At 37.3% G+C, this 15017-nt stretch overlaps 1 protein-coding gene across 3 annotated transcripts in view; it reads left to right on the top strand.

The window, feature by feature from the left end:
* atad2b (ATPase family AAA domain containing 2B) overlaps nucleotides 1-15017 on the top strand; it is a 75436-nt gene that overhangs the window by 13467 nt on the left and 46952 nt on the right. For all 3 annotated transcript variants that reach the window (XM_043219319.1, XM_043219318.1, XM_043219320.1), the window contains exons 17-22: nucleotides 384-528; nucleotides 1277-1463; nucleotides 1630-1815; nucleotides 9865-10000; nucleotides 13061-13254; nucleotides 13870-14029. In XM_043219319.1, the coding sequence (XP_043075254.1) occupies nucleotides 384-528; nucleotides 1277-1463; nucleotides 1630-1815; nucleotides 9865-10000; nucleotides 13061-13254; nucleotides 13870-14029 (1008 nt within the window). The remainder of the gene's footprint in view (nucleotides 1-383; nucleotides 529-1276; nucleotides 1464-1629; nucleotides 1816-9864; nucleotides 10001-13060; nucleotides 13255-13869; nucleotides 14030-15017) is intronic.

Genomic DNA, 15017 nt, shown 5'->3' with positions numbered 1-15017 from the left:
TGTGAGAGTGTGAGTGTGTGTGAGAGTGTGTGTGTGAGAGTGTGTGTGTGAGAGTGTGAGTGTGTGTATATGTATGGTATGTATGTAATTTTTTCAGCAAGTGCGAGATTTTCATATTTATTTTTTCATATATTTTTAGAAATTTGATACTGAGGGATGGTTTATTTATTACTGAAGGAAATGGGGCAAAATATAATACAAGATAAAATTAAATAATAATTATTTATGTTTATAATATGTATTGTCTATCAGGGTAATTTTCCCCTATACTAACGCATGAAATCAATGCAAGTTTCCTATGTCATGTTGTTTAATTTAAACTGCTGTTTTTGTACACTTATGTAATGCTGAAGAAATGTAAAGTTGTTTCTTTGTGATTTCAGACACTGACAATCATCTGTTTGTGGAGGACTCATATAGCGAGGGCGAAGAATGTCTTGGTGCTCCTTCAATTTACGAAACTCAGTCAGGATCACTGAAGGAAGCAGCTTCCTGCACGACCCATAAACCATTTCTCCACTTTACCACGTGAGTAACTCCTCGGCACGCTTTAATAATCAGTACAGTGAGGCCCTTGTATTATGCTTATAATTTTATTAAATATATTTATTATGCTTATGTGGCAAATTTAATAGTACATAATAGTACTAATTGTACTATTACATTACATACTATGGCACTTAATTTCATTTTTGACAAAAGTACAGCCGTTCGTTCTGATATGGCAATAAACAGAACTTAACAGATTTGAAAGTCTCAAAGGGTTTTATATAATGAATTCAAACACTGTGTTTTGCTGCCATCTGTTGGCACTCTGCAGGACTAACAGACCGCTTCTGTTCCTCAGCAGATCTACTTCAATCACGTTTGCATCGATCCGTTCTTCACGGTTCACTACAACTGTGTTTTATGGCATTAGCTTACGATCATCAATACTTGCAGCTCCTCACTCTTAAATGAGATGTTGGCACGTGGTTCATCTTAATATATTAATATACAGTACAGATGACAAATGCATGAAAATTTGTCCTCCCTAAAGAGCTGCCAACATTATCAGTCACCTTATTTATTGCTCTTCATTACTGAAGTTTTATTTAGTCGTCGTAGCTTAATTTCAGATGTCAGCAACTCTTCCTAAATGAGAAACCGAGGCGGTTTACTCAAAACTAGCTTTTGTGTATACAGAACCTCTGAGCTCATAGGTTTAAATTGATTATTGCTAACACATGTAGACCGATGAACAGTGATCTTTTTTTTTTTTTTTTTTTTTTTTAAGTTCTGCCTACCAGCAGCCCACCTCTTACCGGCCACGGCTGCTGCTGACGGGACCCCAGGGCGCGGGGCAGAGCACACACCTGGCCCCTGCTGTGCTGCACCACCTGGAGAAGTTCACTGTGCACCGTCTTGACCTACCCACGCTATACTCCGTCAGTGCCAAAACCCCAGAGGAGTCCTGCGCTCAGGCAAGCTGAAAAAGACTCCATCACTTTTAGAGACTTTACACGTCCAGTGTGTGGTGCTGTGGGCTTATAGTATTATTGTTGTGCTTTAAAGGTGTAGTGATGGTGGTCCACCTTATTTATTACATAGGTTATTTGTAATGTCTGGTTTGTGCCTGTCTCTGTGTAGGTGTTTCGTGAGGCCCGGCGCTGTGTTCCCAGCATCATCTACATGCCTCACATCAGTGACTGGTGGGAAGCCATCAGTGAGACGGTCAAGAGCAGCTTCCTCACACTCCTCCAGGACGTACCCTCGTTCACACCGCTCCTCATCCTCGCCACAGCAGAGACCGTCTACCAGCAGCTCCCAGACGAGGTGACCAATCTGTCCCCCTTAACGTACCCCTAAACCTAAATACATTCTTTTGCACTTGTTTGTTACAGGCATGAGCGTGTGCGTTTTGCCGTGGAAACAAGTTTCTTGCATAGTAATCTGTGATGGTTGAATGCATGCTGCTCATGTGAAGAGTGAGATTATTAATTATCATTATATTAGAAATCAATATTTACATAAAAAATACTAATCATAGTGTTTTTTATGATTAGAATTTAATAAGTATTTTTCTTAAAATCAACATTGGTTGTAGCTAACTGAACGAAGACATCTATTTCATCGGATGCACGCACCTGGCCTGAAGTTAATTTTTTTATTTTTATTTCTTTTTTTTTCATTTAATCAGTCTGGTTCGTGCAGCCGCCTAATGATGATTAATGAAGTTGGTCTCAGGTTATTGTGCTGTAGGATGTGTTTCCCATACATATATGCTTTGTGGACACCTGCAATGATATCATCCTATTAGAATGATAGAAGGATCATGTGACACTTTAGACTGGAGTAATGACTGATGGAAATTCAGCTTATCATCACAGAAATAAATAATATTTTAAAGTATATAAAAATAAAAATTGAAAAAATTAAATGGTAAAAATATTTCTCAAAAAAAAAAAAAATAAATAAATAAAAATATATATATATATATATATATATATATATATATATATATATATATATATATATATATATATATATATATATATATATATATAATAGTCCCGACCAAATTGTGTTGTTAAAATCAGTCAATGTCAAATTTCAATACCTGTGAACCGTCTGATCGTATATGTTACACAGAGACAGAGAGAGAGATACAATGTGACGTGTCACCACTGCAACTCTTTAAAACACAACACACAGGGCAAACCGAAATGTTCTGAAGTGTGCGTACATTTCTGAGGTCATATGGTTTTCCGTGAAAACTCGGGACAGGATGACAAAGTCCATTCATAAATACAGAATTTACTCTATAGTCCGGAATGCCACAGATTTTTTTTTTGATGAATAAAAGAAGCTCTGTCACTTTATTCAGACTGTTATATGAGCTACTTTATCTAAATATTAAAATTCAAAAGATGCTGTGAGAGAATTATGAAGAGAATTTTACCATTTCGTTTGAGAAAACTAGCATCATATCATACTCTATACACACAGTAACCTGTCAAAATAGAAGTATATTTATGAACCATAACATATAAAATAAGGACGTCATACACCTTGGTGTAAAATAATGAAGAAAAATACAGTTTAAATAAAACAAAAATCCGAAAAAAAATGTTGGATGTTATACTTGGGTTGATGGTAGAAGTCAACAGGCTTTTCAAAATCCAAAATATTTTTAACAAGTGCCTTTGCATTTCGTTATGACTTGCATTTGTCATCATTTTTCCACCTCATTCTTCTTGTTAGTCAACTCAACTCACTCTTGGTAATTGAAATCTGATCTGTGCACAACTGTCGTTCATTCGATGCGCTGAGTTGAGCAGCCATGTTCAGTTTTAATGTCAGTTCTCTCACAGAACGATTTTTATTATTATTAGAAAAAAAATATATGAATGACGGTGTGGGGATGTTGTCACGGTGGGCAAGTAACGTAACTGCTGTTGGTGCATATATAACACATATATGTGTGTGTGTGTGTGAAAGAGAAATATGAATTTATGTACTATGGTCTAGGCCAGGTCTCAACCTTTTCTCCTTTTGGTTTCCTTTTGACTTTCCCCCCCCCTTGTTCTCAATTCTCAAAGACATGGCAGGAAGAGCAATGTGAAAGACAGTCTGTGAAAGAAGTCTTTAAAATAAAAGGGGGGAGCGAGAGGGTGGAAGGAAGAGATAAGTAATGCAGTCTGAAGTCACACAACCAAAAAAAAAAAAAAAAAAAAAGCCTCTCTCTTAATTATGCTGACGGGGAGTCACTCTGGCAGCTCTGCGGTTTCACCTCACAATCCTGCATCAAGCGCCTCCAGCGGCTCATGCTGTGCGCCCCATGCATCCCAGGGTGCGTCGCTGGGCGACTGGTGATTGGCTGGTGGCGAAGCCCTTGATCATAGCCCCTGCTGTAGAGACTGATGCCCACCAGGGGGGCACGAGAGTGTTTAGAATAAAAGCATTAATGTTATTGACAGCCCCGTCTCTGGCTTACTCTCTTCCTGCAAGGTGTGTTCATTAAAGACTGTCTCGGTCCTCTGAGGAAAGACACATGTTTAATTGATAGTAGAGGAGGATGGGTTGGTTATTTTACCCTTTATGTGGAGCTGGGTTCTGTCACGCTTGTTTTTTGTTTTCTCATACACTTTGAAAATTTGACTGTACTTTCAATGACCCCTTTGAAGACCCCTGTGGTGTCTTGATATTAAAATTCTACCTATATGACAGTGTTTGCATTATGAATCTACGGTCAACGGATATCTTTGCTAGGTTTGGTTTGAATTTGAAAACTTTTTTTTTAAATTTTGTATTATGTTTAATAGTTATTGAATTATCCCAGAATAATGTGCAGAGACATATTAGATAGACTTAATAATATAGTAATTTGTAGGTTGATTTTGCTGAAAAGGTAAAAATATTTCAAGGGATAAATATCTTAAGTGATTGGATATTGGATATAATTGGCCAATATTGTATTTTTAAATGCATCTTGTCCTCTATTAAGTTTTTAGATTACCTTTGCCATCATGTTACGTGTTAATCCTTCAAAAAAAAAAGCTTTTGTTAAATGTCATTAACAATAAAATGCTTCATGCTATGCATTCTAAATTTATGTTTAAAATGACTTCTTATTTTTTGGTATAATTGTGCCCATTTATTAGTCATCTGGCATGACTGTAAATATTTACACTATTTATTTGTAGGATTTTTTTGAAGTCTCGAGAGCAGGATGGCTTCGTTGTGGTACAAAACACCCATTTTTTTATTATCTAATCAATCTCTGATGGATACCATCAAGTCCCGCCCTTCATTTCATTTAGTTATTTATTTTTGTCCTTGTCCGAATCAGAAATACGTCATAGTAAGGAAGTAAAATGGATTGTGAATGTCATTTGGTGTAGACTTCAACCCGGAGTTTTGACAACCACAGAAGATCTGAAGTGGCTTTGAATGGCGAAGTGGGCAAATTCAGAGAATCGGCTGTTTGAATCCACAAAGCCTGTTCCCGCTTTGAAATGTACCCCAAGGCCCCTTCACTGGAATCATACCATCCTTGCTCTGAATCGTACCACCCTTACCTTGGTGTGAGAGTTATCTCTTCATCCGGCCAGGGGGTCCTGTGCTAAAGCTGCGATCAATACTGGAGCTTCACAGTAACACCACAAGAGCTTCTACGGTCAGATTCTCCCTTAGAATAAACCATCCCAGCCTCTCCCACTCATGAACACTTGAAACCAGGGCCTCTGAGATTTGGAGATGTAGAGTTTGTGTGGATTTCGGAAAGGAGCAGAAGGTGTTTGGCCTTCACTGATGTCAGCAGGTAGTTAAATGAAACACCCGGTAGTCATGCTTTAGGATGAGATGGAAATGCACTTTCCTGAACTGATAAATAAACTTTTCAAGTAACATTTTGGGAAGAAGTGACTTGCTTCATGGATGAATATGCTAGTTTCTGGAATCTGTCGGTTGAATCTGTGCTTATCTGTGATCAGCAAAATGAATCTAGCTAGTATCCTGCCACATTGAATAGATAGAACTAAATCAACATTTTTGTTGCAGGTTTATTGTAGCGATTTTTTTAGGGGCACCAAGTTTGCTGTACATGTTTGTAGGGCCCTATGTTTTGCAAAAGTTTTGTGATTTGTTCGACAATTTTGACAATTGCTTTATTATTATTATTATTATTATTATTATTATTATTATTATTATTATTATTATTATTATTATTATTAATAATAATAAATTAATAATGTAAATATTAACCAGACTAATGAATACTGAAATTTTTCCATTTCACTATTATTTAAAAACATTGATTATTTAATTTAAATTTATAATACACAGTAAGACTTATTTTTACAGTAAAACAATAGTAATTTTATGGCTTAATTTCTTCTTTTTCAAATGTTAAACCATCTTTTTTTGGCAGAAAGCCATTAAAGCTTCTCTTTTGTTGATAACAGCTCGTTTACAAGTGCTTATCATTACAAGTTTGGGAAGATTGTTGATGCGCTGTTTCCAAATGTGTGCTACATGCTTCCAACACGATGTGTAGTTCATGAACATTTACTGTGAGCTGAGCCTTTTTTGCACCATATGGCTCAGTGTGATTATTTTGAGTAATTGTGCAGAACTATTTTTAATTGGAAAAAAAGAAAGGGTTAAATTTAAGAGCGAATGGCGTGAGCCGATCATAACTCTGCAGCTGATTCAGTCACTATTTTTCATTAAGACCAGATTGCTTCGGTGAAATCTTTAAAACGGGCCGAAGATTTCTTTGTGATTTGGCCGTTTTGAAAAACGTCATTTTGACGTGCCGTTTGGAAAACAAGAAAGCGCCACACTCATTCTCTCCTTCCTTTTCTAGTATTAGTTGTACTTTTATTCATTGGTCGAAATCAACATGCTGACATATGTGGCTGGCAATTTCCTTTTTCCATTCACCCCAAGTAGGCCTTAAGAGGGAAGATATTGAACCTACTTTGGTTCAAGATTTTAAAAAGTCCATTAGCCCTGAGCTTATCCGCATTAAGTGCAAACCCAAATATGCAAAGCAGAAGCTCGAGAACAGTTTGCACTGGCCTTCGGCTTCTGGCACGTTCAGCGAGACAGCTGTCCTCTCTGCGGCGCTGCGCGTCAGGGGTGAGGCCTTCGATAAATTAAAAGAAACGGGAACAAAATAACCGCTAAAAATCTCTCAGCTCACCCGTTCCCTCACATTTCTTAAAGAGAAAGATGTAGAGCCAGATGCCAGTTCCGTCTGTAAACAGCATCTGCAGTGGGGGCAGGTGGTATAGATCACAGGGAGGAGGTACGTGCCCCTGTGCTCGGGTGCGGGAAGAGTTTTGGCTCATACCGGCTCATGCAGGAGGCATGCCAGCAGTCAGCTCCAGCAGTGTAAGGTTACACCTCGGTGTGCACTTGTTAGTTCACTATAACACCTTCAGGGTCTGCACTGAGCAGCCTGAGGTCTTTTTATCTGTCTTTAATTTTGTCTTTCAGTGTTTTAATCTTAGTCAATATGGGTAAAGATCATTCATAAAATAAATAGGTGATTAAATAGGTGATCTCTATAGTAAAAAAAGGCAATTAAAAATCTGTCAATACAATTGTCTTTAAAAGTTACTTTTTTTGCATTCTAATGTTTCGCTTAACTTGCATAAGTTTGACTAGTCTGGTTTTGCTTGTCTTTTAATACAACAAAATAAAACAAATTCCACAAAATGCATATATTATAGTCAAATTTTCCAGTTAAAATATATAAATATCCTTAAAGATGGTAAGATTAATTGTTGAGAGATTCATTCATCAACGTAATTATATTTAATCTTATTGCTCCAATGTGTTTTTTTGCAAAATGCATCCGTCTTGTTTCAAGCATTTTTTTTTTTTTTTTTTTTTTTTTTAAATAGTATTTTAAATGGAAATGGAAACTCGAAAACTAAACTCGATTTTCCCCAAATACTTTGTTTAAAGGGAAATTCTACCCAAAAACGTTGTTACAAACTTTTTTTAATTTGCGTCTAAAAGAAGATAGTTTGAAGAATGATGGGGTCTCGTTGGCTTTTATTATATGTACAAAAGAAGACATTTTTCAAAATGTCAGGTTTGGGTATGACATTTGGATGAGTAAAAAAAAAAAATTAAATTAAATATCCCTTTTCAGTCAGTAGGGTATTGTTTTCTGGGGATTACAAAATAGACACCATGGTTTGAAATAATAACTATTTGTATTTATATTGCATTGAACTCTTACCCCTTAATTGTTTATGCACATTTAACATCCCCAAAAGTTGCTTTATGAAAGAAAATTTCATTGCACATGTCCTTTGATGTCGACTTTAAATTCAGATATCACACCGTTTTGCAAATCCCAACTGTGTTATTTATCAGTTTCTTATCTGCTTGTTGTTCATTTGAAGTGAAGATGAAACGTGCGCCAATAAGAGATTGCTGAGAAGAAACAAATGTGTCTGTGATTTTCCACATTTGCTCAGGATGCCTTGTTCTCTGGCGAGTTGAAAGGCCTATTTAGTCTCTCGACTCTATTCCTCTCAGAATCTGCATTAGTCTCCAAGGCTTCCATCAGCTCTGAGACAAATCATACAATCACTACCTGGCTCTTTTGTGAGCTACTTGCTTTCCTTCCCTTCATCTCGCCTCAAGAGTTTGGACCAAAGAAGCCTGAAAGCAACTTGAGTGGAAACAAATCTGCCAAGAGGGACAAAGACGTAAAATAATGCAGTTTGGGTTTGTTTGGATCTTCAACACCTACTCATGATTGGAAATTGAACTGAAAGTGCTCTGCTGCTCCTCATTATGGAGAATTTCCCCCCTAAATCTGTCGCCGCCTTGTAATATTTGGGGAGCCCTGGAGACTTTTTAAAGTGGCTCAGAGTGCGCTTCGATATGAGAGCTTCCCGATATTTAAGAGTCTTTAGCCTTTACCTGAATTCATTTGTCCTGATTGCTGCAGCCTTGAAGAAACTTGCGTGAACTCACAGTGAAGTTTTAACTGCTGATTCAGTAAAAAAAAGAAAAAAAAAAAGCTCCCAGACTTCAGTAATTGGACTGGCACTGCACGCTTTACTATGTGAAATTAGAGTTGAATGTAGCAATATGAAACCGCTCATTAAAACACTCTCTTCAATGACACCTGTGACCATGTGCAGCAGACGCTGGTCATTATTTTTAGGTTTTCTCTTCATGCACGAGTCTTTGGCTGTCGAGAAGGATGCTTGCATCATCACATTTCATCTCTTATCCTTTCATTACGATCCGTCAAATCAGTCTTCGTTAAAGCCTTTTGTTATCCCGCTCTTCTAATTGGCTGACTGATGGCGGCCATGATTTTGCCAAGTAAGACATGTTGCTGAAAGACAATGTTTTGTTGGTCCTAGAGCTGATTTTCCTACCACTAAAATTAGAGTAAATCATGGGCTGATTTAAAAACGAAACTTTAGCCCTATTCTGATTGTTCTGACTGTAATAGCCCTGAAATTGTGTTGTTCAATTCATATGTTTTAACCTCTCTCTCTCTCTCTCGCCCTATGTATATGTTTATTTGTGTGTATGAATGTATGTATGGAATTATTATTGTAACATGATTATGATATAATATGATTATGCCAAATTGTTTGTTACCATGTATTAAAAACCAAAAAAAATCTTCACACATCACATTGGTTTAATTTTAGTCGTGCTTTGGGTCTTACCCTATAAGTACTGTATGTTTACCAACAAACTTTCTTTTTAGTCGTTCAAGCTGAGCAGAACAATGCTCCATGCCGGGAGAATATTTTCAAAAGTCAAAGCCCGTCATGCACTGTGCTTTTGTGGGAGAAAAATTAAAAAAAGTGTTAATCAAAAAAAGAACAAAGAATGCTGTGGGAAAACCAAATCGGCAGGGTTCAACACAAGTTTTAAATGAGTTTGTATGTTGGCTGGTTCTCTTTTTGGCGGGATGTGTGATGCTTTTTAGTGGAGTCCCAGGGATTTGATCCCTGCTGGTTGGCAGCATTTGAAGAGCAGTATGGGTGATTTTGAGTGTGATTTTCGTGGCAGATGTTCTCACAGTATATACTGAATTCATGAGTCACTGTTTTTGACACTCAACTTAAAGCATGCTTGTATAAGTTTGGAATCTAAAAACATCTTAATCATTTTAATACATTTCTGTGTTAATTAACGTGCGAAATGTTTGAAAAAAATATCTGGCATCATGTAAATGACCTGAAATGTGCTATTTGTTATTGAGTAATGTTGTTAAAAAGCATATGCATGTAGTGTTTTGTTTAGTTCTTTTGTCTAGTTTGCAGACTAAATTGCAAGATACCTTGTTTGTTTGTTTCAAAATGTCTTTTTGTTGTTTTTTTTTAACAGCTAAAATGCATCTTCAGTCGCTCATACGGGGAGGTGGTTTGTTTAAGCATGCCTGGAGAAGAAGCACGCAGGAAGTTTTTTTCAGACCTCGTTCTGGTGCAGGCAGCCAAGGCGCCACCTTGCAGGAGAAAAACCGGTGAGCGTTTACCGTGGTTAATGCAGAAGTATCGATTTATCTGCTCTTGACTGAAGGTAGAACGCTGTTAAATCCCCCTTTTGTTATTTGAACTTTTTTGCCTTTGTAAGTCTTCTTCACCAACTTTCTTAATCTGTACTAGAGTAAACTCAGCTGCAGGCAGCAATTATCTGAAAAAGCACCGCGAGCATTGTTCGTTGCATTGTGCTGAAATCTAAGCTGCTCTACAAATATGATCAGGCACCCTCGTGAGTGATGATGTATTTTAGTTTAAAAATGTTTTACATACCTTGTATTCTAAATTTAACTATATAATAGGAATTCATAGAGATCGGACCAGAGATTTGCAGCCATGTTAATGAAAAGTTACAAGGGAAAACTTCACAGGAAGACACCAGTGACTACCATAGACCATCAGCAAGAAAAGGAAGAATGATAGAGGTTATACACACTTTGTGCTTGGGCACTAATGAGGCCATTAGCGTGTAAAAGGTGTACGTTAAAGTGCCTTAAATCTTTGCCTCCGGTTTGTCTAGTATCACTATAGTCTGATTGTATGCTCATGCTCACGGTTTTAATATTCCCCACACTTCTGGTTTGGTTCAGGTTTTTAAAGTAATAGTTCACCCAAAATTGTTTACTCATCTTAATGTTGTTCCATATATGTTTGACTTTCTTACTTCTGTGCAACACAGAAAAAGATATTTTAAAAACTGAAAGTCAGTGGGATCCAAAAACATTACATGTGCAGCTGTATTAGCTAAGTTTCCATGCACCCAAATAATTAGTTATTGATGGCTCAATTTCAATGAAAACCCTTTTGTAAACAACTCGGTCTAATTCAGCTCAATCTAAATTACACATTGGTTGGATTGAAAAGGCTGTGGACCTGAAATAAACCTAAAAACTAAAAAAAATCATTCAAATCAAGATGCATTAAGATGATATTAATATTAGATGAAAAATTTAAAAATAAACTTGCACTTTAACTTCAAATAAGTTCAGTTTGAAGTACTTAATCTATTCCATCCATCCAAATTAAAAGCTAATTCAAAGTTAAAATGTTATAAGAAACGTACATGACGCTTAAATAGCCCTACGCTCTAAGGAAATAAATGCACTTTTCAAAATATCATCTTTTTTGTGCTTCACAAAAGAAAGTCATGCAGCGTTGGGACAACATAACTGTGAGTAAATTAATTTTTTGGTGCCGATAACCGCTTTTGCTGTCATTAAATTAACTTTCTCTTATTGCAATTACTTCCACCAACGCTGCTGCTCGTCCAGAATTGCTACTTCTGCTTATGCATAAATTGGGCGTCCTGGGTGTTCCTGATGTTCTCTTCTAGATATCTTCTCCTTGTGGTCGATTGCCATGCTCATCGTCTCCCTCACAGCTGGAGCCATTATAGCAGAGAATGGCTTTCAAGTGGAAATGCGAGCATCATGACCCATTGATGCAGAGCAGGGGTCCTCCCGTGGGCCGACCACGGGCGGCTCTGAATAAAACACAAACCCTACTTCCTTTGGCAGCATAGCATCTGTGGTGGGAGAAAGGGGCTCTATTAAACACCGGGCCCGAACCATTAGCTATAATTACGCTCACAGTTAGCATGACTGCTCGCTAGCTGCTGCCACGAAGCAAATTGCTGAGGCTGGTGGCTCAACGACTGCCAGGCGCTATGCCCAGATCTTTGGATTAGCGCAAGGTTCTCGGCCTGTTTACCGAGACGATTTCTCTTCTGTCGGCAATATCTTTTTACAAGGCAGTGCCACATTAGCACTTGGCGTTGTTTGGTCATTTCTGGCATTCTGTTTTTGGTTCGTTGTATAGATGCGGCCCTGAATTACTGCAGCTGTCAGGTTGTTTGTTGGAGCTCTTCAGAAATCAATAATACTTTGCGGCCCACGCTGTGGTGGGAAGCGTTTCTCGACTTCATCCACGTAAGGCATGGTGTTTGTAATTCCTCTAGCTGCTCTGGCAGTTTCAGTGTCATCTGACTCTTCCAGTTGTTTTCGGACCATTGGCTAAGAGCTTCATCTGGTATGTCAGTTAGGTTGGGAGATCAAAACCGGTTCACTTTTTCTACAAAATACTAGAATAACATGATATTTATTTTTGTCCTGTTACTGGTTCTTAAATTGTCTGCGTTCATTGGCCGCCATAAAAAAATAGATTCTGAACATAATAAATAATATATAATACACTACTGTTCAAAAGTTTAGAGTCAATAATATTTTTATCTTTAAAAAAAATACTTTTATTCAGCATGGATGCTTTAAATTGATCAAAAGTTACAGTAGAGACATTTACAAAAGATTTGCATTCAAAAGAATCCGCAAAAATAAAATATTACCTTTCCACGAAATATTAAGGAGCAGATCTGTTAACAACATAAACGAGTAATAAGAACTGATTCCTAAGGGGCACATTAGTATATTAAAATGATTTCAAAAGGATTATAAAACACTGATGTAGTTGTTGTTACGATACCAAAATTTCTGCATTTGGTACCAATACCAGTAAAAATCCATGGTATTTATTTCAGTACCAAAGCAATAACATGCTTTCACACATAATAATTTTTTTAAAAAGAATGAAATGGTCAAATGCTTGTGAAGTGACTATTAGAGCAGTTCTGGAGATGTTGTTTATTTATTCATGTCCTCATTGAGATGGCAGATGCTGAAATCACCTCGAGCGTCACACGCACTTACGTAGTAAACAAAACCACAGAGTTGCAGAACAAATCAAATTTGAATCCACTTGCAGTTTTACTGATATATTTATATTTACAGATACTACTGCATATCGCTATTTGATTGGTGTAATGACTTACTTTTGATTAATTCAATCCAATCGCAGTACTTGCGTATATATCCATAATATATATGGCCACTAACCAGGATGCCTTTTTAAAACTCTGACTTTGTCTTAAAAAAGAAAGTCACATACAATACGACAAAAAATATTTAACATTTTTGGGGCGAACTATTCCTTGAACTCAGAACTGTCCAATTCCTCATGATTGTAGTTGAGTACTGTTTTTGTGTTTCCAGTTACCGCTCTCGAGGTGCTGACCCTCGCTGAAGACCCTGGCCCTCGGCAGCTCTCACCAGAGGAGCAGCGGCGACTGGAGGAGCAGGAGGAGAACACCTTGCGCGAGCTCCGCCTCTTTCTCAGGGACGTCACAAAGCGGCTCGCCACCGACAAGCGCTTCCAGATCTTCAGCAAACCCGTGGACATTGAGGAGGTGGGCTGTTTCTGCACGTCAGCAGCTGTATGATTAATGCCTGTAGGGTCTGTACTCTATTCGATATTACCATCTAATTAGAGGAACCTATGGTTTATTAGCAACCCCCAGACCAAACAAATCAAATGATTGTCATTATATGACAGCTTGCGGGCTGGATCGTTACCTGAATCAGTAAATTTGAGAAGGCAATTAAAAAGTTCATCAGTACAAGGAGGAAAACAAAGAGGATGGTGTGTCTGTGAATACAGAGTTATGACACATTTTCGACTTGATCTCGTGAAGCTTTTAGAGATTGTTGTATGGTGAATCTCACGAAGCCTTCATATTAGGAATCGAGAGTATGTCCTATGGATCCCAATTCACTCACACACACACACACACACACACACACACACAGACAGATAGATAGATCTATATCTATCTATCTATATAGATATAGATAGATAGATAGCAACTTATTCATTTATTTATTTTGTGGAAACCACTATTAATTGTATTTATAATGTAACATTATAAATGGCGTTCCTGTCACCTTGCAAAATGTTACAAACTTTTTTTTTTTTTTTTTTTTTTTTTTTTGCTGAAATGCATTTATGTATTTTTCTGATTTAGGTTTCAGACTACCTCGAGGTTATCAGACAGCCTATGGACCTGTCCACCATCATGATGAAGATCGACACTCACAAATACACGGTCGCCAAGGATTTTCTAGTGGACATTGACCTCATTTGCAGCAATGCGTTAGAGTACAATCCAGACAAGGACCCTGGAGGTAAATGCACAATAATAATACATAAATTATATTAAAACAGATAAAAATACAGTAACAGAAAGTGATTTTTCAGAGAAAATTGGTACAGAGTTCAGTGGAATATTTAGGCCGTGTGATGTTACCTTTTACCTTATGTAAAAAAAAAAAAAAAAAAAAAAAAGGTAGGTTTAGTAGAGACAGAGAAATCATGTATATACAAAATCATATAGGTGTACAAGGAAAATTCATTTAATACATTCAGATGTTTTTACTAGGTGACCAGTTAGTGCAAAACTAGTTAATTAGTTGTGCACATCTCTAGTACTTGGAGTAGAGATTCAAAAGGAGTGATGCCAACCAAAAAAAAAGCAGCAGCAGCGACTGCTTTACTTGAAGTGTGGAGGACATTAAATCAATGATTAATCAGACAGACTTGTCAGTCCTTTACGGAATGATAAGACAATAAATGCAGATAGATATTAACCCATTGACCTTTCCCTTATTCAAAAGGCACAGGAAATCATTGCCGCTGATCTCTCCACAGAGGAAAAATGGCACTATAATGAGCAGCCTCCATAAAACCCATTCATCGCTGTAATGGACTTTCTTGCTATTCTCTGGCCATACGGCCGGTCACTTGAGACACTTTGCAGTGTAGAAAATTATGTCAGATATTTATTGGTGTTTATGGATGTGCCATATATGTACGTAGTGCTCTGAATATAAACTAAAGCAGAATTAAATGAGCCATGGAAACGGTTCCAAAAATGTTAAGGCAAATTTGTGTAAGTTGACGCTGGGTTTTCCATCAAAAGCTTGCATGTGCTGTATTTATTTCCCCTGTTGATTTTTGCCCCTTTACAGACCCTAATGGTATGAGAAACTGCATCAAATGAGGCAAAGTGCTTTGTGAAACGCGAACCTGTGTAGCCTATACATAAAGCATGCATTATTTAAACCAAGAGGAACATGTTCATATTAAAAAAACTTGTGCAGACGTCATGTGATT

This window comes from Puntigrus tetrazona, chromosome 20 (assembly GCF_018831695.1).
Source record: "Puntigrus tetrazona isolate hp1 chromosome 20, ASM1883169v1, whole genome shotgun sequence".
In the NCBI taxonomy this organism is placed as follows: Eukaryota; Metazoa; Chordata; class Actinopteri; order Cypriniformes; family Cyprinidae; genus Puntigrus; species Puntigrus tetrazona.
This window is presented reverse-complemented; position numbering and strand designations above follow the sequence as displayed.